The 23,746-nt window shown below is 41.6% G+C and overlaps 2 protein-coding genes across 12 annotated transcripts in view; one reads left to right on the top strand and one right to left on the bottom strand.

The window, feature by feature from the left end:
* Positions 1-18,040, top strand: part of LOC129868522 (THO complex subunit 2-like) — a 79,815-nt gene extending 61,775 nt beyond the window's left edge. Inside the window, exons 29-39 of one of the 4 annotated variants that reach the window (XM_055942588.1) lie at positions 1,699-1,874; positions 2,044-2,146; positions 5,120-5,544; positions 5,673-5,731; positions 7,242-7,277; positions 10,308-10,442; positions 14,642-14,708; positions 14,802-14,950; positions 15,304-15,380; positions 15,654-15,691; positions 17,187-18,040. In XM_055942588.1, coding sequence (XP_055798563.1) covers positions 1,699-1,874; positions 2,044-2,146; positions 5,120-5,544; positions 5,673-5,731; positions 7,242-7,277; positions 10,308-10,442; positions 14,642-14,708; positions 14,802-14,950; positions 15,304-15,380; positions 15,654-15,681 — 1,255 coding nt within the window. In that variant the 3' untranslated portion in view covers positions 15,682-15,691; positions 17,187-18,040. Of the gene's footprint in view, positions 1-1,698; positions 1,875-2,043; positions 2,147-5,119; positions 5,545-5,672; positions 5,732-7,241; positions 7,278-10,307; positions 10,443-14,641; positions 14,709-14,801; positions 14,951-15,303; positions 15,381-15,653; positions 15,706-17,183 lie in introns of all 4 variants that reach the window. The other 3 variants (XM_055942587.1, XM_055942586.1, XM_055942585.1) reach the window with 3 other exon arrangements.
* An 890-nt stretch (positions 18,041-18,930) lies between these two features.
* LOC129868524 (glutamate receptor 3) overlaps positions 18,931-23,746 on the bottom strand; it is a 109,590-nt gene continuing 104,774 nt past the window's right edge. For 2 of the 8 annotated variants that reach the window (XM_055942592.1, XM_055942589.1), the window contains exons 14-16: positions 22,807-22,921; positions 20,947-21,195; positions 18,931-20,600 (exon numbers count right to left, since the gene is read on the bottom strand). In XM_055942592.1, the coding sequence (XP_055798567.1) occupies positions 20,950-21,195; positions 22,807-22,921 (361 nt within the window). In that variant the 3' untranslated portion in view covers positions 18,931-20,600; positions 20,947-20,949. Of the gene's footprint in view, positions 20,601-20,946; positions 21,196-22,792; positions 22,922-23,746 lie in introns of those variants that run through there. The other 6 variants (XM_055942593.1, XM_055942591.1, XM_055942594.1 and 3 more) reach the window with 4 other exon arrangements.

Genomic DNA, 23,746 nt, shown 5'->3' with positions numbered 1-23,746 from the left:
GCCCCCATCCCCAACAGGTTAATGGGACTCAATTAGTCACGTGATGCTGCTGTAAAGCACTGGAGACAGAGAAAACAATCCTCTACAAAGCTTTATGGGATGTACCTGTCAAATCCTCACTTAGAGACACACACGGGTCCCGTGTATATTTGTGTGTGTTTGGAAAATGTGGCACCGGCCATTTGACGGCAACATTTTAATTTGCATTGGGTGCGTAACCTGATTAGGGTTTCCACCTACAGTGCTCAGAATGACAGAAATCACCTTTAGAATATGGTAATTCATATTAACAGAACATGCAAGTCGAGGATGCAACGATGTGCTGTCCTTCTTAATGAATTCTGATGTGTACTTTGAACATGTTAGAATAACTGTCCACATTTACTTTTCATCAGCCAATAAGATGAGTACCGGTAACAAACAGCAAAATCATTAGCCTATATCAATTTATTATCATAGAAAAGTTTAGGCTGCCTATTCTGTTGGTCAGCTTGTCGAGAAAGAAATTGCAAGTTTCAAACAATCTCTGTAACAGTTGTGGAACGATAGATCCCAGATTCATACAACCAGTAGGCCCTAGGCTACATAAAAAGATGTTAAAAAGCAATGAGTCTGATGCAACAGATCAGAACGTTTAGCTTAAAATATGAAAAAAATATTATTTCGTCACATTATAAGCGCAGCCATGCTCACAAGGCAGTAGGCTACGCACAAATGTTTGTTCTATACTGCAATTAGCGGGAAAACACTGTTGTCAAAAGGGCACTGGACATGTGAGCGGTTTCAAATGACAGAGATGAAAATATCTGTTTGAAATTTAGAAAGAGAGGAGATCTAATAGCCTACTTTGAAGCGAGGTAAGACATGGCTCATATCAAAACGTTCAGGTTTCAAACAATTAAGTATGTTTTCAAAATGCGTACTACCTCCAGCTCATTGCAAATTTGTGTGTGATGCGCTGATGAAGCCTGCCTGCCTTTGCAGTTTGATGTTGTGTTAAAAAAAAATTACCTCGGACTTCTGACTTTCAGTGTGTTCAAGACAACTGGGAAAATAAAATCTTTTGAACGGTCGTTCAACTCGGGCCTCTTTCTTGAGCTCCGACTTTCCGACCTGAAGATTGCTGGCGTCATGATTTGACCTTGTATTTTTCCAGAGTTCCCAGTTGTCTTGAAAGCAGCACAAGATGCTGTAGCAGCAGCTCTTCCGCTGTCTCACAGAACTTCCACTCAAAGCCTCTATCTGTATGTTGTACACATGTGATAAGATACATAATGAATATACTGTACACACGCGCCAATTTCATTCCACTAAATTATGCAAATGAACCTATAGACCGATAATCATGACCAGTCAAATGTATTTCCATCAATTAATAGGCTAAAAAGCGTTCTTTTGTAATGGGATTTATTTTATTTTTTCAGACAATTGGCTAGCACCAATTTTATTTATTGTGTTTTCAAATGTTGTATTAGATAAAAGCTGGCCATTACCGGCTAACGGAAACCCTGGTGTGTGTGTGTGTGTGTGTGTGTGTGAGAGAGAAAGTGGAAAGATATTATCTTATTAATTGCTTAGGTGGGAGTGTTGTGTTTCTGTGCTGTGTCTATGGGAGTTTTAGTTTGGCATCTGTATGGGGTGTGATGCTGTGTGATTGCCCTGCCTGTACCTTGTGTAAACTCTCCATGCATCTTACAGCTATTCTGGCCAGTTGAAAGGCAGGAAGGTGCACATGGTCCCTGAGAATGAGTTCCACCACAAGGAGCAGCCGGTGCGTAGTGCCACCACTGCCAGCCAGCTGAACGGCCCTGGCACCACAGCCAAGCCTGCCACCAACGCCAGCAAGACGGAGGAGGGAGCCTGCGAGGACACTGGTGAGTGGGTCTGCCCTTCTGTCACAAGATAAGCTGAAGGGGAAATATTAGAACCCCCCCCCCCCCCCCCCCCCCCCCGACAGGTGTTATAGTTTGAATTAGCATGGGGACTTTTGTTTTATTGAAAGGGCCATTGTGTTCATGCTGTTGCTGCTTTGTGTTTTGGTAGACCGATCCAAGGATAAATCTCAGGGGGCGGCGAAGCCGGTGAGCAAAGCCAACAGCACAGCGGCCAAAGTGACCACCAGCAATGGGAATGGTGCTCCTAACAGGTAAGCATGGAGGCTAGCCAACAGAAGCGAACAGCGCTGGGAAACAACTATATTTATTTACTTGTTCTCAACTATTACACTATTGCTCATTAATAAGTTAAAAAAAGGAGAGAAAAAAAGAAAGCTGAATAAGATAATCAATTGTTTGAATATTAATCAGTCAGTGAATCCCCAGACTGGAATCTAACAGCACTTTTAACCGGTGGATATTGTTAGGTTCTAAATGAATCTTGTAAAATTTCACAGACAGTTGGTGAAGCTCAAACCAAGTATATATTCACCCATTGGGTCATTCAGCTACACAGTCAAAGACATATTTCCACCGGTGGTAGTATATACAGTGGGGCAAAAAAGTATTTAGTCAGCCACCCATTGTGCAAGTTCTCCCACTTAAAAAGATGAGAGAGGCCTGTAATTTTCATCATAGGTACACTTCAACTATGACAGACAAAATGAGGAAAAAAAATCCAGAAAATCACACTGTAGGATTTTTAATGAATTTATTTGCAAATTATGGTGGAAAATAAGTATTTGGTCACCTACAAACAAGCAAGATTTCTGGCTCTCACAGACCTGTAACTTCTTCTTTAAGAGGCTTCTCTGAGGCCTCCCGGGTGGCGCAGTGGTCTAGGGCACTGCATCGCAGTGCTAACTGCGCCACCAGAGTCTCTGGGTTCGCGCCCAGGCTCTGTCGCAGCCGGCCGCGACCGGGAGGTCCGTGGGGCGACGCACAATTGGCATAGCGTCGTCCGGGGTAGGGAGGGTTTGGCCGGTAGGGATATCCTTGTCTCATCGCGCTCCAGCGACTCCTGTGGCGGGCCGGGCGCAGTGCGCGCCAACCAAGGGGGCCAGGTACACGGTGTTTCCTCCGACACATTGGTGCGGCTGGCTTCCGGGTTGGAGGCGCGCTGTGTTAAGAAGCAGTACGGCTGGTTGGGTTGTGCTTCGGAGGACGCATGGCTTTCGACCTTCGTCTCTCCCGAGCCCGTACGGGAGTTGTATGGATGAGACAAGGTAGTAATTATTAGCGATTGGATACCACGAAAATTGGGGAGAAAATGGGATAAAAAAATTAAATAAAATAAAATAAAAAAGAGGCTCCTCTGTCCTCCACTCGTTACCTGTATTAATGGCACCTGTTTGAACTTGTTATCAGTATAAAAGACACCTGTCCACAACCTCACAGTCACACTCCAAACTCCACTATGGCCAAGACCAAAGAGCTGTCAAAGAACACCAGAAACAAAATTGTAGACCAGCTTGGTTTGAAGAAATCAACTGTGGGAGCAATTATTAGGAAATGGAAGACATACAAGACCACTGATAATCTCCCTCGATCTGGGGCTCCACGCAAGATCTCACCCCGTGGGGTCAAAATGATCACAAGAACGGTGAGCAAAAATCCCAGAACCACACGGGGGGACCTAGTGAATGACCTGCAGAGAGCTGGGACCAAAGTAACAAAGCCTACCATCAGTAACACACTACGGCGCCAGGGACTCAAATCCTGCAGTGCCAGACACGTCCCCCTGCTTAAGCCAGTACATGTCCAGGCCCGTTTGAAGTTTGCTAGAGAGCATTTGGATGATCCAGAAGAAGATTGGGAGAATGTCATATGGTCAGATGAAACCAAAATATAACTTTTTGGTAAAAACTCAACTCGTCGTGTTTGGAGGACAAAGAATACTGAGTTGCATCCAAAGAACACCATACCTACTGTGAAGCATGGGGGTGGAAACATCATGCTTTGGGGCTGTTTTTCTGCAAAGGGACCAGGACGACTGATCCGTGTAAAGGAAAGAATGAATGGGGCCATGTATCGTGAGATTTTGAGTGAACACCTCCTTCCATCAGCAAGGGCATTGAAGATGAAACGTGGCTGGGTCTTTCAGCATGACAATGATCCCAACCACACCGCCCGGGCAACGAAAGAGTGGCTTCGTAAGAAGCATTTCAAGGTCCTGGAGTGGCCTAGCCAGTCTCCAGATCTCAACCCCATAGAAAATCTTTGGAGGGAGTTGAAAGTCCGTGTTGCCCAGCAACAGCCCCAAAACATCACTGCTCTAGAGGAGATCTGCATGGAGGAATGGGCCAAAATACCAGCAACAGTGTGTGAAAACCTTGTGAAGACTTACAGAAAACGTTTGACCTCTGTCATTGCCAACAAAGGGTATATAACAAAGTATTGAGACACTTTTGTTATTGACCAAATACTTATTTTCCACCATAATTTGCAAATAAATTCATTAAAAATCCTACAATGTGATTTTCTGGATTTTTTTTCTTCTCATTTTGTCTGTCATAGTTGAAGTGTACCTATGATGAAAATGACTGGCCTCTCTCATATTTTTAAGTGGAAGAACTTGCACAATTGGTGGCTGACTAAATACTTTTTTGCCCCACTGTATATGTCCCAATTTGAGTGGAGTCTCCCCCTTCTCTCTAAACATAACTTCCTGCCTAGTAATAAATATGTAAAGTGATGCAGGAAATAAACTGTTCCTTCTCCCTTAATGTGACCTGACCTCGGCCCCCCATTCCTCACTAAACCACATCTCTCCATCAGTGCCTGCCAACATGTGATTGCCTTTCCTTTACTCAGTACCTTCCAGCTTAATTGCCTCCACCATATACATTCTTCCTACAGATATTAACTTCTGGTGTAGAAACCAGACTATGGCACTCAATATTTCAATAGGATAGATACCTGATAATTAACAATATTTAAAGTTTAGGAGTCAGAACCCATCAATAGGTATTAAAGGAAGAAGGACTCTGTATGATTCTATCCAGGTATTAAAGAAGGACTCTGTATGATTCTATCCAGGTATTAAAGAAGGACTCTATGATTTTTTTTTCCTCTAAGTGTAGGGGTAGAGGCAGTTGAATCAGTCTCAGATTTTGCTTATCTGTACATCATTGCATGTTGTCAATGTTGAACTCTGAACAATGTCCATTCTGTTTCCCTCGCAGCACCAAAGCAATCAAAGAGAGGGATGACAAAGAAAAGAGTGGGAAGGAGAAAAAAGAGAAGAAGGAGAAGACTCCAGGCAGCACTCCAGAGACGAAGGGGGAGAGCCGGCGGGAGAAGCAGAGGGACGAGAGGGGAGCAGCCGGCAAGGAGGAGCGGGCGCCACGCGAGGGTAAGGAGAAGACGCCCAAGGCAGACCGGGACAAGCAGAAGGCGGAGGAGAAGAGCAGCAAAGAGGACAACAAAGCCAAGGCCGGCAACGGAGAGCCCAAGGAGCTGTCCAGGGAGCGCGACACTGGAGCCAAGGAGTCCAAGACTAAGGAGAAGGGAGGAGACCAGAGTAAGGAGAAGGGAGGAGACAGGAGTGCTGTGTCCGGGTCCCTCAAGTCTCCAGTTCCCCGATCTGAATCTGCTGAATCTGAGAGGGGTAAGCAGCCTGACTGCCAACACTGGCTCTGCACTTATACTGTTTCTGCTGATTGGCAGTGGGTAATCACAGCTACTAGTTTGAATGTTGAAATGAGAACTCAATTTAATCCTCTTTTTTTTTTTCAGATCACAAAAGGCGAAAAGTCGATACCCACTCTTCACCATCCCACTCTTCCTCTGTTAAGGTTAGTATGGCCTGAGGAAAGCTGAGCCCGTGTTTCTTCCCTTTCCGCCGGAGCGTTCCCAACTGTTGCGTGTTCCATCGGCCCTCAAGATCACCGAGGAGAGTTCTCATGCACACAGGAAAGCCCCGTCTGGCATCCCCCTTCGTAAACCATGGGAGTTTGGAAAGAATTCCATTTGGACTTTTCCTTAATATATTTCCTGATTGGTGATAATCATCAAGGACTTAGCCAAGAGAATAATGTATATATCGATTATTTGAAATATAAATTTATTTTAATGTGAAGGAAAGCAGTAGAAGTGCCTTGGAGAAGAGAGGAATTTTTGTGTTTCTATATTCCCCACCCTTTTTCTCTTTTTGAGAGCAATATTTTTCGTCAAGTAAAGTTGCTTCCAAAGTCATGAGATTTTTCGTTTTTTTGCTGGCAAAGCTGAGAAGATTTATTTAGATTTTTCCCCGTGTAAGATCCCCTGGTATTTTTCCCATTCAAAATGGCACCCAAGATTAAGAGTTTTTCCCCCCATTTTCTGCAAGCTGAGAAGATTTCTTGGTTGAAATGGCGTGACGTGTTTTTCTTTTCCTTTGAATCTGCGGGAATCCAGCGGGGGGGCTGAGTCCGGAGTCGCACAGTGTCTTCAGAAGAAGTCTCAGTATCTGCTGTTAGCTCTGATCTGTTAAAACAGCCCGCATGCAGCCTCAGTCTGTACCTACGCTTCCACTCAAGATGTGTATGCAGTCAGTCGCTCCTGTGGCCCCCCCTACAACCACCAACCCCCCACCTCAACACCCCTCAGCACCTTGTCGCACGCGCAGTGGGAACCCCAGGCACCACCAGCACCCAGGCCCACAGAGAGCAAGAGAGAAGAGCCAGAGCCTCAGTTTTGCACCAGCCAAAAGTACAGGAGGAAAATAAAGCCTGCCTACCGTCACAGAAAGTACGAGAGGGAGAGAGAAAGTGTGGGCGAAGCCTTCTGGATCTGCTGGAGCGTTGCCTAAACCGCTTGAAGCTTGTGATAGGTCTTAATGTTTACTACCAACCAGAGAGATAGGCTCCCTGTGTCTTATCCATTCTCAACTGTAAGTGACAACAACAGAGTGCTAAAACCTAGGAGAGCAGAGCACACATGAAATTCAATTCATTTGTCAGATACACACACTCAGTTCAGTTGTTTTGTAGTTTTACACCACATGCACTATAAACAGTGTTCTGTAGGCCTCTTTGAGATGCTGCATTTAATTCCAGACAATTTTTTGTAGAAAAAAAATCACACACTTTCATCTCACTTCTCAGGGTTTTTCTAATATAAAGCTGATGAGATGACCCCTGTTAAAGATAAATGAACTCTCCTCTCTGTTAATAACCTTGTGAAAGCCTTAGTCCTTGAAGGTCAAGGGGGAAGGAAGTGTGACGTCGGTCCGTCCAGCCCCTGAAACCCCCGTCCTCCTGACTCACCTGACCTGCTGTCTGACAACCCCCCCAGCTCATCTGTCATCTCCATTCATTCCTACAGGACAATAGCAACGAACCCAAGGACTCTGCATCCAAGGTTTGGACTCCTCCTAAACATTACTCTATCACTATTCACCTTGACTGTTATCTTCATTCTCTTTCTCCAAGTGCCATGAGGGGGTCAGTTAGAAGGACTTTGATGATTACACTTATTGAATGTGAAAATGTACCATTTTGCAGACAGTGTCCAAATAAATCTGACTTGCATAAGAAGTCATTGCTGAATAGTGAAACCTGAGATATCACCTTAGATCAGGCTTGCCTGTTTAAGTCCACTCTGTACCAGGCAGCCAGACCTCCACACTAAATGTTGATGTGTTCAGTGTAGTCATGGGAAAGATTAGAGAGACTGTCCAGGACGGCAGACTGTTGTATGAAAAGGTCCTGATTGTGCCACCGGGGAGAAGAGACGGGGAAAGGGCAGAGTTTTAAGCAGGCAGCGTTTCTTCCTCTGCCTGTGATCACCTTCTAAGGCCGTCTCTGATGCCTGCCCAGGCGGGGGCTCATTAGCTATGCGTGTGATGTGCTGTCTATTGAGCCCACATTACGGACCTGTCTCTCTAGTTCTCTCTCTCACACGCCTTCATCCACCCGCCTCTGTTCCATATTGATTTCTGATAGACGTTTAAAGCAAAACATTAATTGTCTTTATTAAACTCTAGGTTTTTTTTAGCTTGTTTTAAGACCAAAGCCTGCCATTCCTTTTCAGCACCTAAACCCCTATAAGCCTTAGTCCATATGTATTGGGTTCTTCTCACATCAGTAGCCATAGCTCAGTTGTTCCTCTGTCTAGATTCTCCCTCTCTCCCCCTGCAGACAGAGCTAGAGATGGTCAGATGAATCATTCATACAGCAGGTACACGGTTGGCTTGTTAAATTTGTATCGAGTTAGACAGCAGCACAGATAGCAGTGCTCTGCTGTCAGCGGACAGTGCTAGTCTGCTATTTTGATCTACCGCCCACGGTCCAGACTCACATCCCCGTTCTACATGGTTCACTGTGACGTTATTGGGATGATGTTAATGCTCTCTTGATAGAGCTGCAGTCACTGCTGACCTGGTTATTGAGGAGGGAGATGTTTGGTGTTTGTTTGGGGTCTGAATACTGATGATGATAGACCTTACTTCTCCTCTGACCACCGAGTTAGAGAGAGAGTTTAACTTTGACACTACAATCTTGTTAAAATGTTCCTGATGTTCCATTGTATTACACTGAACAAAAACATAAACGCAACATGTAAAGTGTTGGTCTCGTGTTTAATGAGCTGAAATAAAAGGCACCAGAAATATTACATACGAACAAAAGGTTTTCTCAATTTCCCACCTGAGAGGTGTGGTAAATCAAGAAGCTGATTAAACAGCATGATTATTACACAGATGCACCTTGTGTAACCGAAAGGTTGCTGGATCGCATCTCCGAGCTGACAAGGTAAAAATCTGTCGTTCTGCTCCTGAGCAAGGCCGTTAACCCACTGTTCCCCGGCCGCCGAAGACGTGGATGTTGATTAAGGTACCCCCCCCCCCGCACCTCTGATTCAGAGGGGTTGGGTTAAATGCGAAAGACACATTTCAGTTGAAGGCATTGTTGTACAACTGACTAGGTATCCACCTTTCCCCTTTGCTGGGGACAATCAAATGCCACTGTAAAAGGTGCAGTTTTGTCAACAACACAATTCCACAGATATCTGAAGATTTGAGGGAGTGTGCATTTGGCATGCTGACTACAGGAATGTCCACCAGAACTTTTGCCAGCAAATTAAAGGTTAATTTCTCAACCGTAAGCCGCCTCCAACATCGTTTTACAGAATTTGGCAGTACATCCAACCAGCCTCACCACCACAGACCACGTGTAACCATGCCAGTCCAGGACTTCCACATCCGGCTTCTTCACCTGCGGGATCATCTGAGACCAGCCACTCAGACAGCTGATGAAACTGTGGGTTTGCAATACTGAAGAATTTCTGCACAAACTGTCAGACACCGTCTCAGGGAAGCTCATCTGAGTGCTCGTCGTCCTCACCAGGGTCTTGAACTGACTACAGTTCGGCTTCATAACCGACTTCAGTGGGCAAATAGTCACCTTTGATGGTCACTGGCACACTGGAGAAGTGTGCTCTTCACGGATGAATCCCGGTTTCAACTGTACCGGGCAGATGGCAGACAGCGTGTATGGCGTCGTGTGGGTGAGCGGTTTGTTGATGTCAACGTTGTGATCAGAGTGCCCCATGGTGGCATTGGGGTTATGGTATGGGCAGGCATAAGCTACGGACAACGAACACAATTAGCATTTTTTCGATGGCGATTTGAATGCACAGAGATACCATGACGAGATTCTGAGGCCCATTGTCGTGCCATTCATCTGCTGCCATCACCTCATATTTCAGCATGATGCAAGGCCCCATGTCGCAAAGATCTGTACTCAATTCCTGGATGCTGAAAATGTCCCAGTTCTTCCGTGGCCTCCATACTCAACAGACATGTTACCCATTGAGCATGTTTGGGATGCTCTGGAGCGACGCTGTACGACAGCGTGTTCCAGTTCCCGGCAATATCCAGCAACTTTGTACAGCCATTGAAGAAGAGTGGGACAACATTCCACAGGCCACAGTCAACAGCCTGATCAACTCTATGCAAAGGAGATGTGTCGCACTGCATGAGGCAAATGGTGGTCACACCAGATACTGACTAGTTTTCTGATCTACGCCCCTACCTTTTTTAAAGATATCTTATCAATTTATTTAAAATGACTGATTTCCTTATATTAACTATAACTTTTTCTATGCGTTTCCTAGTGATTTTCCTCCAGGAACGGTCAGCCACCTAGCGGTTCATTTTATATGATCAGCAACCCATAGTATGTACAGGGTCTGCCTCGGCATATGGACTTATATTTTAAAGTTATTGGCTTGGTAATAGGCACACACACACTGAGGAGAACAGGCAGATTTCAGCACACACATTTCAAGGTATCCTCAAGTAAATGCACAATGCCATACAATGTATATAAAAAAAATTATATATATAATATATTTTAGTCTGTGTTTGATTTGTATGCTCATTCCTTACAGCACCACATCACCTACAATTCGGTCGCGCGGTCCAAGAGCAGAGAGAGGGAGACGGACAAGAAAGAGTCAGAGAATACCCGGGGCCGTTCCAAAGAGAAGAAGACCGAAGACAAAGACCGAAAGGACAGGAAGAGAGTGAGTATTTGAGAGAGCAAGGGAGAGATTTAAAGGTGGACTTCAATGGGGAAAGGAGTGTTCTTATCTGATATGGTGCTTGCTCTCATCTTGATTTGATATAGAACTTAAAAGCCAACTACTTCTAACTTATATGTTATAGTTTTGCATAGATTGTCAAGACTGGTGAGATTCTTATGGTTGACCGTCCTTAAAGTACCCCCCCAGAGGAAGTTGTTGCTCCGATTTTGACTTAATTTCCTGTCCTAGAGAGTTTAGGTTCCACCTCAGAAGAAGTCAGTCCATGCTCATGGTTCTCACAGGGGAAGTGAAATGATGGGTTATAATGACTTGGCTCATGATCATTCGCACCTCAAATGACATGACTTCAGAAAGTATTCAGACCCCTTGAAAGCCTGAATTTAAAATGGATTAAATGGAGATTGTGTCACTGGTCTAAACAATACCCCATGTCAAAGTGGAATTATGTTTTTAGACAGGTTTACGAATTAATAAAAAATGAAAAGTTGAAATGTCTTCAGTCAGTAAGTTTTCAACCCATTTGTTATGGCAAGCCTAAAGTTCAGGAGTAAACATTTGCTTAACAAGTTCCATAATAAGTTGCATGGACTCAAGTTGTGTGCAATAGTAGTGTTTAACATTATTTAAATGACTACCTTATCTCTGTATCCCACACACATAATTTTCTATCGAGCAGTAAATTTCAAACACAGATTCAACCACAAAAGACCAGGGAGGTTTTCCTATGGTTTGCAAAGAAGGGGAAATATTGGTAGATGGATTTTTTTTAAAGCAGACATTGAATATCCCTTTCAGTATGGTGTAGTTATAAACATTACATTTTGGATGGTGTATCAATACAGCCAGTCACTACAAAGATAGACACCCTTCCTAACTCAGTTTCCGGAGAGGAAGGAAACCACTCAGGGATTTCACCATGAGGCCAACATTTTGGTTTAATTGCTGTGATAGGAGATAGAACATTGTAGTTACTCCACAATACTAACATAAATTACAAAGTGAAAAGAAGGAAACCTGTACAGAATAAAAAATATTCCAAAACATGCATCCTGTTTGCAATAAGGCACAAAGTAATACTGCAAAGAAATTAACTTTTTGTCCTGAATACAAAGCGTTATGTTTGGGGCAAATCCAACAACACATCACTGAGTTACCACTCTTCATATTTTCAAGAATGGTGGTGGCTGCACCATGTTATGGGTATGCATGTTATCGGCAGGGACTAATGAGTTTTTTAGGCTTGAAAGAAACGGAATAGAGCTAAGCACAGAGGAAAACCTAGTTCAGTCTGCTTTCCAACAGACATTGGGAGACAAATTCACCTTTCAGCAGGCCAATAACCTAAAACACAAGGCCAAATATACACTGGAATTGCTTACCAAGATGACTTTGAATGTTCCTGTGGCCTAGTTACAGCTTTGACTTAAATTAGCTTGAAAATCTATGGCAAGACTTGACTATGGCTGTCCAAAAATGGTAAATGGAGCTTGACTCATAAAAAATAAAAATAAACATTTTGGAAAAAAAGAATAATAGGGAAATATTGTACAATCCAGGCGTACAAAGCTCTTAGAGACTTAGCCAGAACAGACTCCCAGCTGTAATCGCTGCCAAAGGTGATTCTAACTTGTATTGACTCACGGGGTTGAATAGTTATCTAATCAAGATATATTAGTGTTTTCTATTTTCCTTTTATTAAAAAAAAAAACATTTATTTTTCTCCCACTTTGTAAGACAACAAAATGTGGGAAAAGTAATGGGGTGTGAATACTTTCAGAAGGCACTGTAACTATATGTTCCTTGAATTTTCTTCTTGGTGGCTTTTCATTATCTGCCTGTTCATTATCTGGATAGACACTAATGGTACTATATTTATTTCTCAACTTTCCTAATATTAAGCGCATTGGTTATCTTTACAACAGGAGTATAGCCTACCTGGCTGGTATGAAAATTAACCACGAAAAAAGCGTCCTCCATTCACTATTTAAGTGCATAGATGACATGTAATTTTTCCTCTGCCCCTGTTTCGAGACAGGTGCATGATAATGGTCCATTCTAAATCAAAACTAATTTCACACATATATTATTTAGTATATGTAAAGACAAGATTAAATCAAGAATAGTGTGATAGGTGACAGTATTAGCCTATCACTTGTGAATTATATATTATCACTTGTGAATGATGCCCAGTTTAAGGCAAGAAGCAATGTATTTTTTTTGCGACTTTTTCGAATTATAGTCGCACGCTTCATGTAGCCTGTTTTGATAAGGTTTGTATCACAACTAAAGATGCCAAATAACTTCTTAATATTAAGCACATTAATCCGCTTTAAATGGGGTGTAGAGCCTAACTGCAGTGTGTGAGTTTCAAGGTTGTGGAAGATAATTTTCACCATTAAAAAAATGCACCTTTATAATAAAAGCATTACATGCATAATTGCATTTGCGGTCACTTTAGATAATGGTGTTTTACGCTAATTGTTACTTTCGCGCTTATAGCCTACTGCCATGTGCGCATTGCTGCACTTATCATGTGAAGAAATAGCTTAATAGCTTATCAACATTTTAAGCTAAACGTTCTGATCTGTTGCGTCAGCCTCACAGCCTTATTGATGCTAGTGGTTGTATTGATTTGGGATCTATCGCATCCCACAACTGTCCCAGACTATGTTTGGAATATTTATTTCTCGCACAGAATATAATAGTTTGGCCTCCTGAGTGGCGCAGCAGTTTAAGGCACTGCATCACAGCGCTTGATGCGTCACTATAGGCCCAGGTTCGATCCCGGCTGTGACCGGTCGACCCATAAGCCAGCGCACAATTGGCCCAGCGTCGTCGGAGTAAGGGGAGGTTTTGGCCGGCCGGGATTTCCTTGTCCAATCGCGACCTAGTGACTCCTTGTGGCCTGCCGGATGCCTGCGAGCTGACTTTAGTCGCCAGCTGAAGGTGTTTACTCTGACACATTGGTGCGGCTGGCTGCTGGGTTAAGCGAGCAGTGTGTCAAGAAGCATTGCGGCTTGGCAGGGTTGTGTTTCGGCTCTCGACGTTCACCTCTGTAGGGGAGTTGCAGGGGAGTTGTAGGGGAGTTGCAGCGATGGGACAAGACTAACTACCAATTTGGATACCACGAAAGGGAGAGAAAAAAAGGGTAAAGAAAAAAACCTTGTGAACTTTGGAGGATCATAGATTGACATAGGTTAGTGCTTTTGCTGTTCGTTAGGCCGACTCACCTTGTTGGCTGATGAAAATGTTGACAGTTCTTCTAATATCTTCAATATGCACCTCGGAATTGGATATGGAAGCGCGCAGTTGCGTCCCCAATGTGTCCGTATGCACTTGTAGCCTGTGAGAGAGACCCGATCACCTGATGGAGAGCCGTGTGAGTGAGATGAGAGGTGTGAGATGAGAGGTGCTTCGGAGCAGGCAGCACTCAGGGAGAAGGGCTCGAAAAGGCATGGATTTTTGGGGGGGGTGCATTATGGCCACACAGGGGATGCCACCGGGAAATTTGAGGCATTATCAAGTGCTTCTCAAAAAACATCATCAGAGTCGCATCATGCAGCCTTACAATGTATTAAAAATCAAAACATATAGCCCAACTTTTGTAGAACAATTACAGTTATATTAATAACTAAATTAAGCATGTGGGAATACCTATTTCTTTGTTAACCTTTCAACACAGAATAGTCGCATGTGCGCACTCCCTCAAATCTTTTAGAGAAAATATCCTTTCTATTTTATTCAGTTTTGTTCATTTGTATTCTTCATACTATAAAATAATGTCACGGAATTCTAAGCAAATCTTGTCTGCTAAATGAGCTAGTGTAGCCCACAGCCATATGGCATAGCCAGATCAAGACCTAACATAAGGACAACTCAGAGTATGCTATTCTGTTCTTCTAAAATAGACTACATTTTCTTCATGTCATGCTTCTTTAGACCTGTCTAAAATAATTAATGGATTTATTGTGAAGGTGTAGGCTGTATTACATGAATTTATTAGACGTTTTATAATGTAGATGTTCCAAAGGTCTGCATCAGTGGCTTGTAGGCTGTGTGTGGAAGCCTGGAGACGCTAAATGTGTTTGTTAATTAACGGTCAATTACCGACAGTTATCTGCTTGACCGCCACATCCCTGCTGGTGTGGGCATTTTAATTATTTTACATCTTTTTTTAGGACCATGTGACCACTGACCGTGAGATGAGCCTAGAATCCAAACGCAGAAAAGATGAAAATGGAACCAGTAAGTTATCTCCCTGTACATAACAACCATAGATTACAACTTAAATATGGATACGATCAATATTCATACTGGGTTCTTCCTCTTCTCGCCCAGATTCCTCCAACAAACACAGCAAGAGCGCCAGTCCCTCCTCAGACTCCCCGGTCTCGGCTGACAAAGAGAAGACCAAGAGGTCCAAGTCCTCCAGCAAGGAAAAGGGAGAGTCTGCTAAACCTGAGAGAAACTCTTCCGGGGGCAAGAAGGTACGTAGTACTGCCCTTGTCCTGGACCCTAGCAGAACACAACACAGTGTTCCCGGGGAGGGGCCGTAGTCTCTCATAGTTTTTTTGTTTTTGTTGCTGCTCAGTCAAAGCGGTTAAGCTGTTTTTGTACAGCTTCTCTGTCCCTTTTAAATAAGTAAAGAAACTGGGCTGCTGCTGCAGATTAATAATTGAACCAGCACCAACATCACATATGTGCATATAGGAACTATTGGCCAAATGTGCTGTACATACATAGTTTGTAGCCAACACATTGGTGCCCCGGTGTACTCTGTGCCACTGGTGGCAGTAATGATGTTTTGATTGACATGTGTGTTTCCTGTCTGCTGTTAAAGGAGTCTAGGCATGACAAAGACAAACCTGACAAGAAGGAGAAGAGGGACAGCAGCGGCGGAAAGGAAGAGAAAAAACAATATCCTTAAATGTTTTGAGTAACGCTTTAAAACTGAAATTATGGAATTAACTTCTGGAGCCCTAGTATTTGGTGTAATGAGTACTGTATATATTTTAATTTCATTTATTCAAGGCAACGACCAGCACAAAATATTGTGTCTTTAAAGAAACGGCTATTATCTCACAGGGGCATGTTTATTACCCAACTACCTTGTGCTAGATTTTCTGTTGATCTTTGTAGTAGGTATCCAACAAGTGAAATGAAGGAAAAGGTTTTCCTTAATGGTGGTACTCATAAGTCCTCCGACAAGCACAGATAATGTGTTCTAGGTCAGTCAGCGAAGGTAAGTAGTAATGGAATATTACACTGAACAAAAATATAAACGCAACGTGCAACAATATAAAGATTTTACTGAGTTACAGTTCATATAAGGAAATCAGTCAATTGAAATAAATTCATTAGCCCCTAATCTATGGATTTCACATATGTATCTGTTGGTCACAGATACCCTAAAAAAAATAAGTAGGGGTGTGGATCAGAAAACCAGTCAGTATCTGGTGTGACTACCATTTGCCTCATGCAGTGGGACATCTCCTTTGCATAGAGTTGATCAGGCTGTTGATTGTGGCCTGTGGAATGTTTTCCCACTCTTCAATGGTTGTGCGAAATTGCTGGATATTGTCAGGAACTGGAACACGCTGTCATACCCGTCGATCCAGAGCATCCCAAACTTGCTCAATGGGTGACATGTCTGTTGAGTATGCAGGTCATGGAAGAACTGGAACATTTTCAGCTTCCAGGAATTGTGTACAGATCCTTGCGACATGGGGCCATGCTGAAACATGAGGTGATGGCAGAGGATGAATGGCACAACAATGGGCCTCAGGAGCTCGTCACGGTATCTCTGCATTCAATCCGCTCGCCCACACGACACCGTCTTCCAGGTATAGTTGAAACCGGGATTCATCTGTGAAGAGCTCACTTCTCCAGCGTGCCAGTGGCCGTTGAAGTTGGGCATTTGTCCACTGAAATGGGTTACGACACCAAACTGCAGTCAGGTCAAGACCCTGGTGAGGACGACGAGCACGCTGAGATGGTTTCTGACAGTTTGTGCAGAAATTCTTTGGTTGTGCAAACCCACAATTTCATCAGCTGTCTGGATGGCTGGTCTCAGACGATCCTGCAGATGAAGAAGCCTGATGTGGAGGTCCTTGGCTGGCGTGGTTACATGTGTTCTGCGGCTGTGACGCCAGCTGGGCGTACTGCCAAATTCTCTAAAACAACGTTATGGTAGGGAAATGAACATTAAATTCTCTGGCAACAGCTCTAGTGGACATTCCTGCAGCCAGCATGCCAATTGCACACTCCCTCAAACTTGAGTTATCTCTGGCATTGTGTTGTGTGACACAACTGTACATTTTAGTGTGGCCTTTTATTGTCCCCAGCACAAGGTGCACTTGTGTAATGATCATGCTGTTCAATCAGCTTCTTGATATGCCACACCTGTCAGTTCGGTGGATTATCTTGGCAAAGGAAAATACTCATTAACAGGGATGTAAACTAATTTGTGCCCAAAAATGCTTTTTGTGTGTATGGAACATTTCTGGGATATTTTATTTCAGCTCATGAAAAATGGGACCAACACTTTACATGATGCGTTTATATTTTTGTTCAGTATAATTGAGAAATTAATTTACATCATCCCAATTTAACATTATTACCTTTGACTTTCAAATGTTTGTGTGATTTGGTCAGTGTCTAAAACGTATCTTATTTCTTCCTCTCCTTCCTTTCCCTCCCCTTCCCATCTGTGGGCTGCAGCAGACCTGGAGAAGCCGTGCTTTTAACCCAGACAGTCACCCTCCCTCATCCTGTACCACGTTGTTAACTAGTGCTCTATTTTCTCTGCCTTGTTCATTCTGAGAGGAGGCCGCATCTCAAATGTTACTCTCATTTCTGCCTGTGTTGTTTCTGTTGTAACTGCCCGCAAGTCATGTTAGTTGTAGTGTTTGGAACTTGCAGATCTATTCTTCTTTTTTTTCGTTTCAGTAACCAGGTATTATTATCATTTTTTTTACTTTTGAATATTGGCACAATGTGCTATTCAAATCACAAAATGATATTCTACTCAGAAAGAAAACTGGTAACTGTATTAAACGCTCTCTTGAAATCATCAGGTCATACATTCGATAATCACAAACGCTTGATGAAAAAATGCACCTGTTTTATGTTGTCAGGTTCCTCCCCTACGGCTTGTTTTATTGGCATTAATAGACACTCTCCATATTTGCTTTTGCCTCATTTAGGGTTACATGTCTATTTATTTCTCCTTTTTATCCAAGCAAGTCTTTAGGCAAAGATTGAGTGAAATGATACAAATGACCAGTTTGTATATTATGTGTACAATAATAAAGAAGGTAACATGGAAGTCATGTCATATCTGTTATGTTTATTTTTTGATGTCCCCTTGCTATGTCCATTATGCGATTGTGTGTTATCAGGTTTTTAAATCATTTGTAAAATGACAGTTACTCCTTGAAGCAAATATAATTGTAAAAATGTCAAAGCTTTGTACTCCAAATACAAATGTTTCAGAAACAACTTTTTGGAGTTTTTATCTGCTGTACTCGACAAGTGTATGCTTTTTTTTAACTAATAAATGATAGTTTTCCTAGTGAGCCATTCGTGTCTGGTGTTATTTTTTTTTTTTACTAGGGTTATGTGCCATTCCACACCACTTCTTAGTTAAGCTGACGTAACAGACTGTTCAATAGGTCAGCTGCTGATATACTACAGTTCTAAAATCAAGTATTTACTCAAAAGTATTGCCTTCTACATTGACACAACTCTAGACTTCCTCTAAGTTAGAGAGTGTCAAGTTCCCACACTGAAATTGTCCACAGAGAAAGCTCTAAACTTTGCACGAAGAGAAATCTCCAGTGTTCAGCAGGGCAATACAGCCTTATAGGGAATGCTGCTACAGTTTATTTTCTGATATGTACAGAAAGCTCTCAAATACATTACAAATGTATTAGTCTAGTGTTCAGACAAGGCTTCCAGTCTTGTTGATACTTTACAGTGGAAAGCATTCTCTTGTTCCTCTTTCCCTCAGTGTTTTAGCTTGGTTGTAAATCATACATGAGTTATTTGGCTTTACATTATTTATCACACAAAAGCCCCAGACCAACTTCTGTCCAGTCTGGCAATCCTGCTATTTTATACCTGGCTGGCAAGGCACTCTGCTATTCCTCTATACTGGAAATACACCTTTCTCACTGGAAATATTCTTTGCAATATAGTGCATTGTCATGAAATAATTGCTCACATATACCATTTGACTGTACGTCAGGGCAATCCATATTGATTGTCCATATTGCGTTATTCTCTGCCCGTTTCAAGATAATGCTTGGAGGCTGGCAAGTTGGCTGGGTAAATGAACATATTTCCTGGTTTCTTCCTGTGTGATATGTGGTGCAGTATGATTGCTGGAGATATGAGGATGATGAAATATATTGTTCCTGTATGACAAAGAATACCATTCAATATCTTAAGAATATTCCAAAATAACCCATTTTAAATCTGTTTTTATTTACAAAATGTAATAAAATTCTTTGTACAGGACCTCACTAACAAGGTTCAGTATGTCCGCACATGCAGTTCTTGTTATCACTATGCAGCTTGGCAGTTCTCATTGCTGCGGTGCAGTTACAAATAAAAGAACCAAAAGGATCAAATGAGTTCTAAAGTTGAGATTGTTAACTTCCTAGGGTCTGCTTTAGGTTGCAGTTTGGTAAAGCGATCACCAATTCCACATGCATTTTACTTGGGTAAAAATTATGAGAAGCCTTCATTTAATAAAATCAACTAAACAAATATACGTTTCTTAACATTTATGGTCCTCCGTGGTTCATAAAGAATTCTCATATTCATCATCAGTTTTGTCTTGGTATGTCTTCAAAGTGTAGTGGATCACAGTTTTTGCAGAAACATTAAAACATAAATACTCGTATTCTTCTGATCTCTCTCTCTCTCCACTCTCATTGCTCATCATTCACTACATAACCCAATCTCAACAGAAAACAAACGGGTACAAAAAAAGTAATGTAAATTACAACCAGATACAGTGTGCTATTATTTACCCAACATGTTAATATAATAGAGAGCTCCCTCTTTAAAGATATCATTGGATTGCATTGCAATAAGACTTACATTTATAAACCTTTTTCCATTTTAATGTGTAAGAAATGTAGCAGATTTTGGTTAGGAGTACTTAAACCTTTTATATATTGTTAAAAGGGGTGTACTGTTTATAACCAAACACCTATTATGCTTGGTACTCCTATACTGTAAATATCCAAGTGTTCTCTACAACTGTTTGTACTCTGTTCAATCAAAAAAAACAATAACAATAAGACACCATATGTGTTTTAAAACTGATCACATCTTCATAAAATCTGTTTTCAATTTAACATTTTTGGCAGTAGTGACAAGTGTGACCCAAGTTAAATATTGCATTTGTTTTAACCAGTCATGTTATGCTGCTGCCATGATAAAATGTCAGTTTGTCCATCAGGCTCTGAGAAAATTGACAGCACCTAAGACCTTTTGAATAACCAATGGTTTCAAATTATGCAAAAAAAATTAAATACAGAATGAGGGTACAATATTGTCATTTTCTATTGATCCTATCCTATTGATTGAAGTTTATCTTAGATTATTATATGACATTGAACATAATTGTATAGTAAAATAGGCAGATGACTAGTACGTTAAATAAAACGAGGAAAAAATTGTAAATGTTTTACCACTAAAATATGCCTGTAAAGGATTGAAATGACTTAAAATGTTCTCTGGGATAAGTTTCTTAATGGCAAGTAATGGCATTTTTTTCGTCAAAATAATTAAACAAAAACTTTCCCACGTATATAGATTACAACAGTATCAATGTTTTCTTTCTTTCCTCCCCTATATTATTTTTTGATTCTGTATTTTCAAGTGAACCAAAATGGAGTTGCATTGCTGTGACGCTAAATGCTCCGTAAGGCACTAAGAGAGGCAGGTCCCATATTTCAATAAACAAGTCCTATTGTGTCACTGTCGTTGATTATCGTGCCAGGTTTGGCATCCCAAGATGGGCATTTGTTGACTGTGGGTTTGGGTCCAAGCTGATGACCATGTCTGTCGCCTCCAGGGTGCCAGCCATTGCGGGTTGTATTCCTCCAGAGTGACTGTACCTTCCTGCAGAGACACCAGCGGAAGGGACAGACTTCAGATCTGTAAAACTGGAATGGGATTCCCCCCAAAATTTGTGACACTATAAAAGGTTATATTTTTCAGTAATAGGGGAACCTACATAAACATTTGGGTATTTGGGGCCCTTGAAGGCTAGAATTCAACAGCATTCAAAATTTGTATTTGTAGCCTATACTCGACATAAAAATATTATAGAACTACTATACAATACATGCATTACCCATGTTGAAAACATTATCAGCTTATAACATTGTATTGAAATGGCATACAGTTACAGGGTGACACATTCAGAGACACTGCCCAACTGGGACAAAAGGTTGGAGACACATACCCCCTAGATTTTAACACTCTCTGTTCCATACACATTATAGCCTTCTCGGTACGTGGCAAAATTCTGGGTGTTTGCCGGAGGAGCTGGTTTAAAATTTTGGGCATTCTTAGCCAGTTTCAGTCTTTTGGTTTCTGCCCGTGACTTATAACAGAACTCTATCAAAGCCACGGTCATAGCCAGCCCTAGCCCTCCAACCAGAATATAGAAGACTCCCGCCACATTGCTCAGGCTTAGAGCACTTGTCTTGTCCTGGGGAAGGTAAAGAACAATGTTAAGAATTTTTTACAGACATTTTGGTTGTGACCTGATCTAACAAGACAGGCAAAATCTCCCAAAGAGGCTTCTGACTCAAATCCAGCTCTAATGTAAACGACACCCCCACTATTTGTCTGTGTTTACACAGGTAGCCCAATTCTGATCCTTTCACTAATTGGCCTTCCGAACAATCAGATCAGAGCTGAAAAAAAGCTGATGTGAAAATCTCTGATGTGATTGGTCAAAAAAAGATAAGAATGGGGCTGCCTGTGTAAACACAGCCTAGTGATCTAATGGATTACCCTAACAACTCTGCATGGTTCTATCAACTGTGTAGGCAGTGAATCCCATGGAGACATGCCTACTGTGGGGTAGTACTGAGGTAAACGGCAGAGGCTGACCTGCAGAATGACTTCCCTACAACAGTGGAAAGCTGGGAGCAACTTGGGACTGTCTGGTAGGTCAGTCAACCCTCAACAATAGCAGGAGAGGTGGTTCAACTCTGCAGGTAGTTTATAACATAGCTGGATTGGTGAATGTCGAGAAAAAGGTTTCTTATACCCTACTCTGTAGCTCATTTACAAGGCCACCCTAAAGGAAGGTGGTCAATGTCGTACAGGTCGAAAAACTGTTGATAGGCCCTGACTTCACTATGATACTGTAGTTTTTCAAACGTACCATTATCTGACTGTATCTCACAATTTCAATCAAAGTGGCAAGCTATAGGAATTGTGAATTGAACCATTTTTCTGCTACTAACATCCAAACTTAGATATTGAAATTCATTTATAAGAGTTTTACCATTTGCATTTTAACCCTATGAGTGTGTCCTTTAAAGTGTGTTTTGTAGACTATCATAGGGGAGCCCTGATGTTGGCTACAGGGCATGTGTGTCCTGTGCTATGACTATCTCAGAGGGTTAAATAACTGGTTTATATTAGATCCTTTAACTTCATGAAGTGTGCAAACAAAATCTCCTTATTGTGACATTCCACAGTTCAAACATAACCTTCAGATTCCATCTGATCACTGTATGACCATCTGGAGTTTGAAAGTTAGTTTGTAGTGTATCAGAGTAAGGAAGCTTGAAGTCAAACTGCATAATGTTAATAGATTCAATATACTCGATTAGCACGCAAATAAGCAAGGACATTAATAGACAATATTTCAATAAAAGTTTGGTTAACAAAACTGCAGCATAATGGTTACAATTCAATGGTTGTCATTTGTCTATGGTAAGTATGAATACATATGTAATCTTACATTTTTCCAAGGCATGCTACACCTTCTCAACTATCAATACATACTGTATGGCTAAACTATGTGATGAGATCTTAGGAATAATCATTATCATTATTATAATATTAATGTAAACACTAATAATGTCGACAGTATTGTGGATAATGAAGTATGTGTAAGGCAAACTATGGGATGGATATTGTTTAGACTGTTTTCACTTGCATTCTATGAAAAGGAAAACAAAAATTAAAAAATTGAAGAAAAAATATATGTTTTTGAAAATGTATGGTATTTACGTATTTGCATATGAACAGTTAGGTCAAAATGCAATTTGCAATCAGTATAAAAAGACCTGCAGCGACTGACCTTACTTCCAGAGTCCTTGGTTCCACATTCACCCTTATCGTACCACCATTTGTTTTTCAGCTTGTCTAAGATGCCTTGTTCACTGAGTTTCAATACGGCAAGGTTTACAGGAGTTCTTCACGTGGGAAATAACATAAATAACATTATATTATGTTATTTTATGTTATTCAAGCTTTAAACTACTTCATACATTACAAAGCGATAGAGCAGGGTCCTGGCCAAGACAACACAGAGAGCAGGCAAAACTAACTGTTACCTTTCATACACCAGGACTAACCCCTACCGTGCCGGACCCTACCTGTATCGCTTTGAGTAATCGGCACACACTGTTTAAAAAAGTAGAAAAGATTGGATCGAGCAGAATGAGTAGCTGCTGTAATATAGCTCTATACATTCATAAAAGAAGAGGTGCAATTGTTATGGGCACATGTAGCTTTTTTAGCAAGGTGGATCTAACAGGAACCCTTCCTTGACTAACAGGCAAACAAAAACCAGCCGTCTGATTTTATTCTAACTGAGGGCAGCCAATGCCTCACAAAATACAGCCCCCCACTGCATATGCATCGTGCTCAGAATAGGCTTACGTAGGCCTATACTGTGCAAATAAAATCAATCACACGTAACGTTGAGAGCTACAAGAGAGCGGTAGATGCCAATATAGGTACCAATATATTGATTCTATGTAGCTCTGTGGCTGCATGGTTTGTGTTATATAGCTAGTTTTTCAACTTCTACCTGCAATGAGATCAATGAGATCTACAGGTAGATTTGACTGAGAAATAAAAAAGCCAAACCGTTTCTAATTAGTCCTCAAGTAGGGCGTTATGTTTGTAAGACATTATGCATTCTACATGACTGCTAGTTTTCTGTGTTTATTTTCTTTCAGAAATAGTATCTGGGTTTGTAATTTAAATTCATTAAATATATTGTATTCACCACT

Source organism: Salvelinus fontinalis, chromosome 13 (assembly GCF_029448725.1).
Source record: "Salvelinus fontinalis isolate EN_2023a chromosome 13, ASM2944872v1, whole genome shotgun sequence".
Taxonomy (NCBI): Eukaryota; Metazoa; Chordata; class Actinopteri; order Salmoniformes; family Salmonidae; genus Salvelinus; species Salvelinus fontinalis.
Note: the sequence above shows the minus strand (reverse complement) of the source record. Positions and strands in the feature narration are given on the sequence as shown.